The following is a 15,430-nucleotide window of genomic DNA, read 5'->3' on the forward strand; positions in this document are numbered from 1 at the left end:
TGTGTGTGTGTCTACAGAAAGTAGGGAGTTTCACAGTGGGGTGTAGGAACAGGAACACAATGACTAACTCCGACATAATCTCATTCCTGCAGTCTCTCCTAAAGCTCCGCACAGGATACAGCTGTGTGTGTGTGTGTGTGTGTGTGTGTGTGTGTGCACCCCAAGAGAGTGAGTGTTCAAGTAAGTGTGTGTGTTCAGTGGAGGTGAGAGGCGATGGTTGGAGTGAGGGAGTAAGGGAGTGTAGAGAAGCGGTGTGTTTCTTCAGTGTGTGTGTGTGTGTGTGTGTGTGTGTGTGTGTGTGTGCGCGTGTGTGTGTGTGCCGAGGGACAGTGCGAAAGCTAAGCTCCTGTTTTAGCATTGCTTTTAGGCCAGTGTCGCCCACTTACAGCGAGGAGAGCAGCGGCGGAGGAAAGGAGTGACTCAAGCGTGAACGAGGGAGACGGACGGAGGAAATGAAAGAATGTAAAAAGAGAGAGGGAGAGTTTGACATCACTTTCGAGCCCCCCGGGGGTCTTGAATATAAATACACACACACCCACACACACATACACCAAGAGCCAGCCGATAATCGGGAAACGCACTCATTCCGGGAAGGTGTGTGTTATGGTGGTTCGTCGTCTGGAAACTTCGACCTGGAGGGCACACACACACACACACACACACACACACACACACACACACACACACACACACACACACCTCCGGAGGCTGAGCCCTGGTTTTCCCAGCACGGTTAGCTAACCCACCCCACAAAGCGATGTTCGATGGGAGGCCTTAATGGCGTAGGGATCCTCTGATTGGCTCCACGCTTGTGCCAGCATTGTGCCCGGCACCGAAACTGCCGTAGGCCTCACCCTGGTCTGTGACAGACACGCTAGCATAAGCAGTATCTAGCATGCTAACTTGCTAACTTGTGAAATCAAGGTGGGAATGTGGGCTTGGCCGGTGTAGCGCTAATAGCGTATACTGCAGTATTTAAAAAAAATGAGGCCCGGTCTGATTTCCGGTTCTGTGTCCTTATCTAGAACATGGCCAAATAAGCTTAAATGCATTTAAGAGTGTCACAGGGTGGTGGCGCTGTTGGTGCTTACGGATTGGTAATTGCACACCCTAAAAACAGGTGGGGAAAAAAAACAAACAAACCACCAAGCCCACCGTAGTTACGAGTTTAGCGCCGTGCTAAGTTCGACTGGGCCGAGCAAGAACCATGGACTAGAGCCAGTCTCCTAAATGATCCTGAGGACAGTGGAGAACCGTCCTCAGGCCGTCCCCTTGACTCTGAGCTCTCAGATCTGAACAGGTGGATTTGAGCCTCGGTTAGCTGGAACACAGCCAGTGCTGTGGGGTCTTTAGCCTGTTGGCTAGTTAAATTACGCAGACGTTATGAAAAATTGGTGGAATTCCCTTTTATTAAAATAATTATTCATTTTCTTTTGGTTTAACTCTCATAGATACTTAAATATTAAATATATGAACATATTAATATGATTAACATGTTAACATATTAATATGAATGCACATCCCTAGTTTAATAAATGAATATTAAAACTAATACTAGTATTTATTAATGCTATTATTTTTAATATTTAAAAGAAATTATATTACAGAGTCTGCAGCGGTCACAGTTGTCCTATCGGTCAGCCCTGTTACACCCTGTTACGGCTCTGGGTGACTTCTTTGATGTTTGTGAGCATGTAAATGTGCTGGACACGCTGGCCAATGATCACATCACTCTCATATCCACTCTGGCTTATTGGGGTGTGTGTGTGTGTGTGTGTGTGTGTGTGTGTGTGTGTGTGCGCTGTTCTATATTTGTAGCTTGGAGGCCGGCTCGTCTGTCTGCTGTCTCACGTTGTCAATCACGGCCTCTTTTCTTCTGCCCTCTGTCCATCCGTCAGCCTGTCCTCCCCTCCATCCATCCATCCGTCCCTCTGTCCGTTCGTCAGTCCATTGATTAATTTGTCCACCCAGCTCATAACCCCCCCCCCCCCCCCCCCCAACCACCACCCTTTTTCCTCTGGTGTGTTGCTGTGGTTTCTTGGTTTGATGGGTTTAAAGTGTGAATACAACAAACTGGCCTTACAGAGAGCAACCCTGAGGAGCTTCTCTCTCTCACACACACACACACACACACACACACACACACACTCTCTAACACATACACATCCTCACGCCCTCACACTCGCAAACAGTCACATGGCTCTGCAGCAGGGGTGCAAATCTCGGACCTCCAGACGAATCGATTGGCGGTTCTTCCACAAACGATTCATCGATTGGATTTGATTCAATTCACAGTCGATTGGTGAATCAATCGCTACCGTTCAAAACTTTGGAATCCCTGCTTATACAGGGCGGTCCTGCTTTTAGCAGGTGTAGCTACATTGTTTGGTCCAGGGCTTCGTCAGGGTGTCAAGAACCACGGTCTGGACCAAAAGAGGTGGTCTCTGTCCAGTCAGCTGAACTGTGGTTTGGAGTTTCGGACCACTTGTGCCAAAAAGAAATTGATTTCTGTATCCACTGGGTTAATCTACAGGTAGATTTGGACCTTGGGCCGGACTTTGAGGTATATATAGACTTTAAGCGATAGCGTACGGAGTAGCTAGGCCTGTATATACGATACATAAACCTGTATATTGGTCAATGTGCATATTTTATTAAATATTAAAAATAATGGCTTATAAACAGTTGCCACTTGGATGTGCTGCGATTTTTGCACCCCTGCTCCTCAGAATAAGGAGGTCAAATTAAAGATTTGGAAATCTCTCTCATCCCCCTTCTTCACGTCTTTCTTTTCTTCTTCTTCTTCTTCTTCCACCCCCCCCCTTTCCTTCCCCCCCCCCCTCTGCCAACCCCACCCTTACCCCCACCCCCTCGTAGAAGCCGGTGCTGGCGGCCACTCCAGCGCAGGCGTAGTGGCGGGCGCCATCATCGGTGTCCTCCTCGCCCTCCTGTTGTTTGGCGCCCTCATCTTCGTCCTGGTGTCCCGCAACCGCCGGCAGCAGCAGGGTTACCGCGGCAACGGCAAGGCCAAGGCGGAGCCGTACGACTCCGTGGCCCGCCTCTTCGGCTCCGGCGGCGGCGGCAGCGGCAAGAACGGCACCAACGGAAACAACGGCAACAACAACACGCCCATCTACCGGGGCGAGGCGGTGCTCTCGGAGAAGGCCGGCAACCACATCATGCACCCGGGGGGTGTGGCCCTGCTGGAGACCACGCCCACCGCCCAGGACATCCTGCTGAGCGGGGAGATGGATGAGGCGGAGCGCCGGAAGTTCGACGAGCTGGAGGAGGAGGACGAGAGGTACGACCACTTCACGGCGGGCGGCGCCATCCTCCAGCTCCGTCCGCACGAGCAGGACCTGGCCGGCGGTTACCTGGACGACGACATGGAGTCACAGCGGGACGGCTCGGTCATCTCGCGGACTGCCGTCTACGTGTGAAAGGGAAGGGTGAGGTGGAGGGAGAGCGCGGAGAAGAGACGGAGAAGCGGTGGAGGTGGAGAAGGACGAGTGGATCTGCTTCCAAAGGATTCCTTATTTGTTTCGTTTGTTTTTTTTTCGTTGTTTCTTTCATTCGTCGTTTTTAAGCGCAAGATCTCTTAAGTAACGTAAAAAAAAGAACAAAAACTGAGGCAGAATTAAGGCCTTCGAGGACGGACGGTGGGAGGAGTGGATGGATTTGTAGCTGGTTCGGACTGGAGGACGGTTTCCGGGCTGGAAAAATAAGAGGCGCAATCTGTGACTTATACAGTACTTCCTATTTACAGCGACGGTTGTCATGGGAGACCGTTTCCGAGGGTGCACACTGCACATACATTATATGTAACACACACACACACACACACACACACACACACACAATGACAAGTGAAGGGGTTCTGTTTGCGTCCACACTGTGCTGTGTAATCAGGGTTCTGCTCAGCTTACCGGATTCTGTGGGGCAGTCACTCTCCGGTAGGGGGGGGGGACTGCTGATGGGTGATCTTCACTCTTTGGTCGCCCTCCTGCTTCTCTTCGCTTCTCCTCTTGCTCTCGCTGGCTCCCGGTGTGTGCTGCTCGCTAACCGGCTTATTGCACACATCATAATCTTGATTTCAGCCACTGCAATTTAGTGCATTAAGTAAAGGAAAGGCCACTTGTTGGGTACCGGGAATTACACGCAGCGAATAACAGCGATTTGCTTCGACGGCATTGGCCAGTATACGTTATACGCTACCCTGCTGCATGACTTACTTGAACTTTCGGACGAATTCAACCATTAAAATGCAAACACAGCCATTCAGAGTGGGGGCTGGGTGTGAAATTGTATCGTTAGTGTATCCAATTGTCCCCTTTTTCTGCCAGTTTGGTGCGGTCATTTGTCGTCGCCACCCCCCACCCCCCCCCAAGACTAGCAATCCTCCCGACACTAGGAGGGAAAGGACCCATACATTGTATGCAAAGCCAGCCACCGCCTCTTTTCCAGCTGATGCCGATGTGGCAACGCCGGGCAGCCCAACTCTCCAGGTCCCCGGTGCCGCCACACCAGTCGCTTTAAAATTTAATGTGTGCCATCTAGCCACCGGCCACTGCTGGCAAAGCGGCATGGCTCAGGATCACGAACCCACAACCCCCAGACCCTAGTGGCAGCATATTAGACTGCTGAGCCCCTCTGAGCTTTCGGTGGTCATTGTGATGATTGGGAAATTGGGGACTACTTTGCTTTACAATTTCCCAGCTTGTATCCCTCCGCTGGGAATGGCTTTTACGCAGTGTTTTTCAAACCCAAACCCACTGAATTCACATAATAAAAAGTTTCAGGAAACACTTGTAGCCTTTTCCTGTAGTAGCTGGAGTAGCTGTTGGAGGTCGTAAACTGTCCGGACCCCTGATTCCATTCACTGCCACTGTGACCAATTCTGACTGTAACAGTTCTTTAACATGACTTCCGAGTGGTGAATTAGTCTGGGCCTGACCCCTCTGAACGGCTCTGTTTACACACTCTCTTCATTATGCAGAAATTTTGAAATGAACAAAAATGTCAAAATCGGTGCAGTTCCCCTTTAAGGCATATATGTAAATGAGCTCTGTTCTGAATGGCTGCTCTGCCTTTGACTCGTTCAAATAGTTGCCGAAAAACAAGCCATGCTGAGACGCCTTCCGTCAGCGTGAATAGATGGAGGTAAACTGCTGGAGGCTGAATGAGCGAAGTACGGAAAATGCCTCCCTGTTTGTGACGTCGCAAAAATTGAGTCGCATGTGATGAATCGCAAGTGACGAATCCACAAGTTGCAGTGCATATGCAGTCAATCTTACCGCGTGTAATAACCAATTTTACACCGCTGTGTCCCAAAATAAATAAATAAATAAATAAACAAATAAATAAAAATCACTGCAGCTATCCTTACCGTGATTGTGCGGTCAGCCCTCGAAGGCCTACAGTGAATCAGCGATTCAGTGAATCACTTTTGGAATCTGCCTCCTCCATCTGTAAATGATTTCCACTCCACTGGCCCTGCTGAGATGACCTCGTTTCCCGTCATTAACCCTTATCGCTGCGTAAAATCTCACAGCTTCAGCCCTGTCCGCTGTTAATTAGTCCCAAGTGATTCACTTCTTTAGTGATTCGCTCGGAACCATTTTGGTTGTTAGTGCTTTTGCGATGAATCGCCACCAGCGAGTCGTTTGGTTTTTGGGTTATTTCTGGATGGGCTAATTGACCCCTGAATGAACAAACTGATTGACACTAATGGTGTTTGTATATGCGCACATGTGTGTGTGTGTGTGTGTGTGTGTGTGTGTGTGTGTGTGTGTGTGGTTGCACTCGCAGCCGCTGTTCTGCCCTGGGCTCCTCATGAATTTATCATTTATCAATTAATAGACAGCGCGGAGGAAATTGGTATGTGCGCTTTGGTTGTGCTGTAGGGGTCATTTATGCAAATTGGATGTTCAGATCCGCTTGCTTAGGTCACGGCTTCTTCTCCGCGGCTGCAGCCGAGGTTCGGCTCGGGACAAACCCCCTTATGACGAAGGCTAGCGGGCCTCTATAGGTACTAGGCTATAGGTATGTGGGCCGGGGTACTATTCGGATCTGTAGCACGATGAGTTCTTTACCCTTTGAATAGAACGGGAAACCTGACTCTCCGCACACTTACAATGGAAGTCAATGGGCAGTGACGGCAAATTGCAATTGCTACAATGGAGGTCAATGGGCGGATGCTGAAAACACACTTACAGTAGAAGCACACTGGCCCCTTCTCCTAGGAATGTATACATACAGTTGATTAGCATAGACAATCATTTTACGTTCATTTATTAATTAGGACAGAAAGCTTGCAAACTTGCAACACGCTTACAGTGGAAGTCAATGGGCAGTTGTTAAAAGTACATGTTCAATGTAACTCGATGGGCATTTGCTCAAAGTACATGCATAGATGAGGTCAATGGGCAGTTGTTAAAAACGGTCAGCTGGTAGTTTCTGAGTTTTTGAAAATACACTTAGCAACTGCCCATTGACTTCCAATGTAAAAGTACATGTACAGTGTGAGTCAATGGCCAGTTGATTAAAAAAAAAAAAAAAAAAACGGAGTGGATGTCAATGGCCAGTTGTTAAAAGTACATGTTCAATGTAAATCAGTGGCCATTTGCTCAAAGTACATGCATAATTGAGGTCAATGGCCAGTTGATAAAAAAAAAAACACAGTGGAAGTCAATGGCTAGTTGCTTGTATGATGAGAGTTAATGGCAAGTTGCTTAAAAAAACACACACACACACATGCACATAATGGAAGTCAATGGCCAGTTGCTAAAATAAACACACACACACATACAATGGAAGTCAATAGGCAGTTGCTAAAAAACACAGTGGAAGTAAATGGCCAGTTGCTAAAAAACAAAACAAAACACAATGACAGTCAGTGGGCAGTTTCTGAAAAATACCCTTCCAGTGGAAGGCAAAGGGCAGTTGCGACAAACACACAATGGAAGTCAATGCACAGTTGCTAAAAGTATGCGTACAATGGTCAAAAAAGTCAGCGGTCAGGGTTTATTTTTGCGTGTGTTTCCTCTGAAGCGTGGCAAGGTGATTGCCTGTGGTCATCAGCCATCTGCTGCAGGTCAGACTGAAAACACTGAAGTTCTACCTTTCAGATCTATGGACTTTAAGCACAGCCAGGTGGTGAGCGCTTTGAACCGGCGCATCATCGCTAATCGTAATGAGTCCACTCCACATTTATAAACGCACCTCCTCCCAGACGGTTGTCATGGCCGCACAGTTAAATATATCCAGTCTTTCACACTTTAGCTTTTCATTCTGTTCACATGCATCGCGGGGTGGAGGGTGGGAGGCCGACAGAGCGCTGCCTGAGCAGGAGAGAGGGAGCTGTGAGTGTGTGAGTGTGAGTGTGTGTGTGAGTGTATACATATCTATAAATATATACATATACATATATATATATTTTTGGTGTGAGGTGTCCGTATGCAATATATGTACACATTTTATTTTTCTTACATGATGAAAAAAACCCCGCTGTGATTAAATCTAATGTCTATACTGCTATATAATGTAAATACGACGTCGGACGGCCTGATCCTGGAATGTACTCAATGCCCAGCACATCGGCGTCGTGCTAAATCTGCTACGCAGCGCGAGAGGACTGGTTGGTTTGGGGTGCGCGAGTGGCACGGACTACAACACCCATAATCCTTTGCACAAGCTGGAGTAAGCAACAGTGTTGTCTTGCTAAACACAAGTAGGCCAACATATCCTCCCAGAGAGGCCTCGTTCACCTGATTGTGTGTGTGCGTGTGTGTGTGTGTGTGTGTGTGTGTGTGTGTGTGTGTGTGTGTGTGTGTGTGTGAGTCAGCGTGTTAAATGGTGTCTGGCTGGAGGGCAGTGAGTTATTCTTTCATCCTTTCAGGGTCTCTCTTTTATATACACACCCAACACACACACACACACACACACACTCCAGTAAATCATCGTTTGTCACAGTGGCTGCCCTTGAATCTGTAAGAGCATCCCTCTGCTCTCCTCCACCAGGGCATGCTGGGTAATGTAGTTTTTTTGTTTGTTTGTTTGTTTGTTTGTTTGTTTTTTTTAAATATCATGTAGCCCCCCCCCCCCTTCTGCTTGACTTAGTAATGTGGCACCATCAGACCATCAGCATCTCAGCCATCACTTAGCATAAGCCGCGTAGCCTCATGCTAATTCCCACTGGGTCTCGACTGGGGCTAGGCTGCTACTGAAGTGCTAGGTTGTGTCAGAAAAGCTAATGTTGCTAATGCAGTAGTAACAAATGAAACAATTACACCACTTAGCATTAGCACGACTACTTTCGGGCCTCTAGTATAGGCACAGTTAAGTCGAAAAAGCGTATGGTGCTAACTGTTGTTAGCAACATGCTAGGCTGCTACTGCAGGAAGTGTCGTTCAGAAAAGCTGATCTGATTTTCTCGCTAGCAGGGAATGTAAACCAACAGACACCGCTTAGCATTAGCGCGGAGGCCTTCAGGCTAATATAATCGGACTAGTTGAGTCAAAAAAGCTTGCGTTGCTAGCTGTTCCAGGCTTGGGGGCAAATGCTGCTACTGTTTTTAGCTAACGTGCTTAAATAATTCATCGTTTCTGTGGGAAAAACGAAGTCATACGGTGTCAGAAACCACACAAGCGAGTCGTCTGGAGGTGACTGACCCCTCGGCGCAGTTTTTTGAGGGGTGTACTGATTTTTGAAGTGGCTGTGAGCTTGGATTAACCGTTAGCCGCATTAGCTACACAGCAAAGCTAAGAAAAGAGCAAACCCATCGGCTAGAGATGAGGTAAAGGGAGGAAAACTGTGTAAATTTTATTTGATTTTTTTTGGTGCAACCTGTCGCCGTCGGTGTAACCCACTTTGATTCCTGGCTGGAAGCTCAGCCAGACGGGAATTAGCGCTCTGGGGCTAAATCAGTGCTTCCAGCGCTCATTAGCCAAGAACACACTGACCTTCAGTGAAGGACGGGACACTCGGAGAATATTAAGACAGCGCTGTAACCTCTGCATTAGGAGTTTTCGCCACATTCCTTCTCAAAGCTGTTCAAACGAGAAGTGCGGACTTGCGGATTTCCCTCAGAAATGCTAATGTTGCTAACAGTACATAAACACACAGCCCCCACTTGGCATTATGCAAGTAATGCTGCGCTAATTGCTGGCTAAAGGCTACGACGCTCCTAATGTAGGGATATTTAATAATAAAAACAGACAAAAAAAAAAAACATCTTGTTGATTACTGTAATTTAAAAAAACCAAAACAACCAAAAACAAACAGCCACCACTTAGCATTATGCAAACGACATCATGCTAATCGCTGGCCTCTAGCTCCTGCGCTACTGTTAATGGAATGGCTTGGTTAATAATGCACGTTCATGTCGCTAACAATAAACGCTATTAAACAGCCAGCTCTTAGCATTATGCAGATAACCCCTATTCAGATTTCTGCCCGCTAGCTAGTTGCTAGCCTACTAAGGGAGTCGTGCGGCTAACAATAACAGAACTCGAACGGCCGCCGCTTTTCTTGTAGCCTTGCTCGCGCAACATCATGCTAATCCCCACAAGGCATCTACTAGCTAGGCTGCTACCAAAGGAACAGCGCACCAACAGACCAAACGCCGCATAGCGTTAGCATAATTAGCTGCATGCTATATGCGCTAAGTTTTTGGCCATTAGCTACAGTGTTAGAGATACACTATGAGGACAAAAGTATTGGGACACCTACACGCCACTCCACTGTTAAAAGTATTAACAGTACTTTTGGAGCTTTCTCAGTTTGAAACTGGAGGAACCTTCAATGAACCGTAATCTTAAATGATTCAGATGTGTCCCAATACTTTTGTCCATATAGTGTAGTTTAGTTTAAAAAAAAAATAAAAGCCATCAACAGTCGCTAATTAGCATAATGCTATTTGCAGCTTTAGCTTGTTTGATGGGTGACCACAGAGGGCATGCTGGTCATACTGGTCGACCAGCTTGGTGATGCTGTTTGGGTCAGCCTGCTCGGTCCTTCTGGTCAACCTGCTTGGACATGCTATAGATGACCACTGTGGTCATGCTGGTCGACCAGCTTGATCTATGTTGGTCATGCTGGTCTACCAGCTTGGTCCTTCTGGTCAACCTGCTTGGACATGCTATGGATGACCACTGTGGTCATGCTGGTCGACCAGCTTGATCTATGTTGGTCATGCTGGTCTACCAGCTTGGTCCTTCTGGTCAACCTGTTTGGTCATGCTATAGATGACCATTGTGGTCATGCTGGTCTACCAGCCTGGTCCTTCTGGTCAACCTGCTTGGTCATGCTATAGATGACCACTGTGGTCATGCTGGTCGACCAGCTTGATCTATGTTGGTCATGCTGGTCGACCAGCTTGGTCCTTCTGGTCAACCTGTTTGGTCATGCTATTGATGACCACCGTGGTCATGCTGGTCGACCAGCCTGATCTACTTGGTCATACTGGTCGACCAGCTTGGTCACCCTGTTGTTTTGGTCAGCTTCTGGTCAACCCTCTTGGTCAGCTGGTACACAAGCAAAACTTTTTGAACTCCAGTCAAAAGACACGCTGTGCTGGTCAAGCTCTCAGCTCGTCAACCAGCTTAACCAGTTTGACCAGCAGGGTCGCTGGTAAGGAAGGAGTGGACCGCCCTTGGTTCTCTGCTGTGTGATAAGAACTGAAGCCTTAACTGTCGCTCCACCAAACCAGTCTCTCTGTATATAGTATAAATATATACATAGAAATATGTGATGAAGAAAAATTGATGTCTCACTGATTTTTGTGTATATGAATAATGTGTCTCTCAACCACGGAAAGCATGAAGGACTATTTTCTGTTTTTCTTTTTTTTTAATTATTATTATTGTTGTTATTTTTTCAGTCACCTCGTCAGTGCTTTATCAGTGCTATTATGCCTTTATGTTTGGATTATCGTTGCCTGTAACGTCGCCTGTGTTTCTGCCTTTGCGTTTTTAAGGTTTGTTTTGGAGTCGTTTCGGAGAATTTCTGTCGTACAGTTTTTTTTTTTTTTATGATTTGCTTTGTAATTAAAGTCTGTCAGAATTTCCAAAACTACCTCTGCGTGTGGTCTGGTTGCTCCGGAGTTTATTTTTACCCCCTTTCTGCAGCTTTTCTGCAGAATTGGCTTTCCATAAAAAAAGTTTGCTGTGAAATGCTCGTGCATGTGTGATGAGAACCTGTCACCGATAACCCAGATTCAGCAGTCTGGGAACTCGAACGCTTCTAAATGGGCCATTTTTGACATTTGCAGACATAAATGTATAATGGTGATTCACCAGCTGGGTGATATATATGTGTGTGTGTGTGTGTGTGTGCATATATGTGTGTGTATGTATGTATATATATGTGTGTGTGTGTGTGTGTGTGTGTGCATATATGTGTGTGTGTGTGTGTGTGTATATGTATATATATGTGTATATGTATATGTATATACATATGTATATGTATATGTATATACATATGTATATGTATATGTATATACATATGTATATGTATATACATATGTATATGTATATGTATATACATATGTATATGTATATACATATGTATATGTATATACATATGTATATGTATATGTATATATATGTGCATATATGTATGTGTGTGTGTGTGTGTGTATGTATGTATATATTTAGTTTTTACCATTTTTAACTTTTTTAAATGTAATACTCAATTTAGTTTAAGCATGATACTGGAGAGAAAAAAACTGATATTGCAATATTTTTGTTTCTGCAATATTAAATAAATTATATAAACAAGATTTTTTAAATAAATGTTTTATTAAGTCAGCGATCCGACATATCAGATATTAATAAGCCACTCACAGGATGTTGCAGTAATGACTGTAATGTATGGTTCAAAAATATGACGTTATTTGATTTGATTTGAACGTATTTCTGTTATTATTAAAACATGTTTTAATTGAATTATATTTTAGAATGTATATTTAATCAGAGAAATTTCAAAGTCTGGACAATGCCAAAGTAGCTAATTGTTAAGGTTTAAATAAATAAATTAATTGTTATATAATTATTATACATGAATTTTAAATAGAATTGATTTATCTATTTATTATCATTTTATTTAAATAAAAACTTAATTTATTTCATTTATGGTGATACAATAAACAATATATTTAATATCAAAGTTATTGATGTATTTTTAGCACTAATGTTTATCCGGGCACATAAGAGTCCCCCTAATTGAAGAATCACCTTTAGACCACCTGCTTTTTGGTGGGGCCTTGTCATTTATCGTTAGCGACATATGCTAATAGCCAACATTAGCTTTGTGACATCATACAGGTGAGGCAGAAGAGTGTGACCTGCGACTGGGGCCGTGGCGGCTGAGTGGTTAGAGTGCCGGGTTGTGGGTTCGATACCCAATAGGCTCCCATAGTTGGGCCCATGGGGTTCCAACCCCGAGGCTTCGACACTGGTGTGGTGTGGAGCACTATTCTGTATTCTGTGCTGTAGAGGGGTAATAAATATATAGCCACATAACTAACCATGTTAATCCAGCTATCCACAGATACGGTGGTGTGCAAAAGTTTTGGCACCCTCGTTCAAAAGCCGTGTGAGTGGGTGTGGCCAGCGTTTCTCTGCTTGGGTCGTAAAAAGGAAGATTTAGACCAGTTCTGGAGAGCCAGTAAACACCAACAGCCTCCGGAGTACGCGAACAAGCAGCTGATTGGACGTCAGCCCGTCGTGACCTCATCCTGTAGGATTTATTCACCAGCTGTTTGGCGTTTCCACACTCTGGGGCCTTCAAACTCCAGCGTAGGCCACAAACCTCAGGGAGATGAAGTATGAGGACTGCTGTCATGTATGGTGGTCTTCAGGTGTTATGACGTTCTACTGGGCTGCCCACCCTTCCATACGGGCCTGCTGTGAAAACACTATGTACACATGGAGGAGAGGACTGTGGATCTGTTGTGTGTGTGTGTGTTTGTGTGTGTGTGTGTGTGTGTGTGTGTGTGTGGGGGGGGGGGGGGGGCGTTATCAGTTGCTTAAACACACACACACACAATTAATACAATTCCAGGACACACACACTTTACAGGGGAAATCTACACTGCTGTGCAAAAGTTTGGGCAGATGTTAGTTTTGGACTCCTGTCAGATAACTTCTACCGAGGTTTCAGGCCTCAGTTAGCTCGGTAGCTCGGCTATGGCTTGTTCACGGTCATCGCGACGGTCACTCCGACTCCTCTAACCGCTCCTGATTGGCTCCTGTTTCTTGGGCTAAGGTCCAGAAAGTAAAAATACGCCCCGGGATGCTTTGGGTTGTGTTGCAGTAGGACTCTCTGGAGCAGAACATGAACATGAACCTATATATCGTGGAACCATGCTGCCTAATGCCAGGCGTGGGCTGGAGGGGGTCTAAAGCCCCCCAGCAGCATTGAGCTGTGGAGCAGGCAGTGGAGGAACTGGGTTCTCTGGAATGATGATGATGATAATGATGATGATGATCCAGTACTTTTGGGATGAGTGCTGGAGTTGGGGATGAGGTACGGTGATGATTATCCAACATCCTGACCTTGCTAACAGTGCTCTTGTTGTTCTGCAAGTGCGGAATGCAATCAACCCTCACAGCAAATGCTCTTGCAGAAATCTAGTAGAAAGCCTTCAGTAGAGACCGTTACTCCAACTGAAGCAGGGCGTAGCGCCTTTGATTTGGGAAGAAATGGTTTATGAGCAGGCGTCCCAATACTTTTGTCCTTTGATTGTATGTAAGGAATTCATTTTGGCCGTGATCTATATATATATATTTCACATTTTTAAATATTTATGGGATGGATGGATGTTTGACCTCACGCCCTGACGCGTGTGTGTGTGTGTGGTATTCAGCGTGCCGCCCCGCAGGCGTTCAGCTCGTTGCGTTTTCCTCAGCCGTATGAATGCATTAGCAGGTGACCCTGTTTGAACGGTGGCGGCTAGGCTAATATAGCCACTGACTTTTCTTCCAGAAGTAGCTCCGTGCCCTACATTCTGTCCTTTGTTCCCCTTCCCTCTCTCTGTTTTCCGAGTTGATGGGGTCAGAGTCTGGGTGCTGTTGGCACACTTGTACATGTCGCTGTCATTTTCACTGGGAGGGTTATTTATTCCTTAACAGCCACACACACACACACACACACCACCTTCACCCAATCCTCGGCCATTTAGCCATCTGCCCGCTCTAATTGCTTTGGATTGCAACCTGGCGTGAGGACCAGATGCCCCTCTCTCGCGCTCTCTCTCTCGCTCTCGCTCTCTCTCTCTCTCTCGCTCTCTCTCTCTAGTGGTGTGTTGGAGTGGGGTGACGAACAGAATGAGCACAATGACAGTGTCATGATTTGTGGAAGCCTAGAAACACACACACACACACACAAACACACACACACACGCAGACTAGCGCCCTGTCTTCCTCAGGCCGTTTGTCTGCCAAAAACACACACTCGTCTCCCTGGTGGGGTTTTAGTCTTTCCTCTGCGACGCCTCGAGGGTGGCCTGTAGAGCTGGTGATGTAAGCGTGGATGGAGAAGTCCTGAGGTGCAGCCGGTCGATTAGAATCCAGTAGAATCAATACAGGACACGCCCATCTACAGATGCTGTCAAATCTGACGAGATCAGACGGCAAGTACTGTGAGGTCTAGTGAAAGTCCAAGTACCTGTACTATTGAGCCCGAGATCCAGTCCCAAGTCCCAGCACAAATACTGCGGTATTCCCAGTGACAATGAAACCGCTGTCGAGTCCAGGACGGGTCCGAGTGCGGCCGCTGTCGAGTCCAGGACGGGTCCGAGTGCGGCCGCTGTCGAGTCCAGGACGGGTCCGAGTGCGGCCGCTGTCGAATCCAGGACGGGTCCGAGTGCGGCCGCTGTCGAGTCCAAGACAGGTCCGAGTGCGGCCGCTGTCGAGTCCAGGACAGGTCCGAGTGCGGCCGCTGTCGAGTCCAGGACAGGTCCGAGTACAACTGCTGTCGAGTCCTGTGCTGGTCCGAGTATAAATACTGTTCAGATAAGTCCGAGTGCATTTATTGTCGAGTCCAAGTACAAATACTTTTTAGTCCAAATCTGAGTACAAATAATGTCCAGTCTAAGACAAGCGAGAGTCCAATACCATTTAGTCCAAGTGCAAATGCGATTTAGCCCAAGACCGGTCCAATTACAACTACAAGTGAGTCCAAGACCAGTCCGTCTACAACATCTGTGTCCAGGGTCCAGGACAGGTCCGGTTTTAAATACTGTGGAGTCCAAGACAGGTCCGAGTACAAATACTGTCGAGTTCAATACCATTGAGTCCAAGTACAAATATTTTTTTAGTCCAAGACAAGTCTGAGTACAAATACTGTCCAGTCTAAGAAAAGCGAGAGTCCAATACCACTGAGTCCAAGTACAAATACTTTTTGTAAATATTGAGTCCAAGTACAAATA

General features: G+C 46.4%; 1 protein-coding gene across 2 annotated transcripts in view; it reads left to right on the forward strand.

Moving 5' to 3' along the window:
* LOC140556522 (poliovirus receptor) overlaps positions 1 to 15,430 on the forward strand; it is an 83,333-nt gene that overhangs the window by 34,076 nt on the left and 33,827 nt on the right. The window contains exon 7 of one of the 2 annotated variants that reach the window (XM_072680534.1): positions 2,878 to 6,704. The exons of the other annotated variant lie outside the window; for it this stretch is intronic. Coding sequence (XP_072536635.1) covers positions 2,878 to 3,440 — 563 coding nt within the window. The 3' untranslated portion in view covers positions 3,441 to 6,704. Of the gene's footprint in view, positions 1 to 2,877; positions 6,705 to 15,430 lie in introns of those variants that run through there. 2 annotated transcript variants of the gene reach the window in all.

Source organism: Salminus brasiliensis, chromosome 5 (assembly GCF_030463535.1).
Source record: "Salminus brasiliensis chromosome 5, fSalBra1.hap2, whole genome shotgun sequence".
NCBI classification, from domain to species: domain Eukaryota; kingdom Metazoa; phylum Chordata; class Actinopteri; order Characiformes; family Bryconidae; genus Salminus; species Salminus brasiliensis.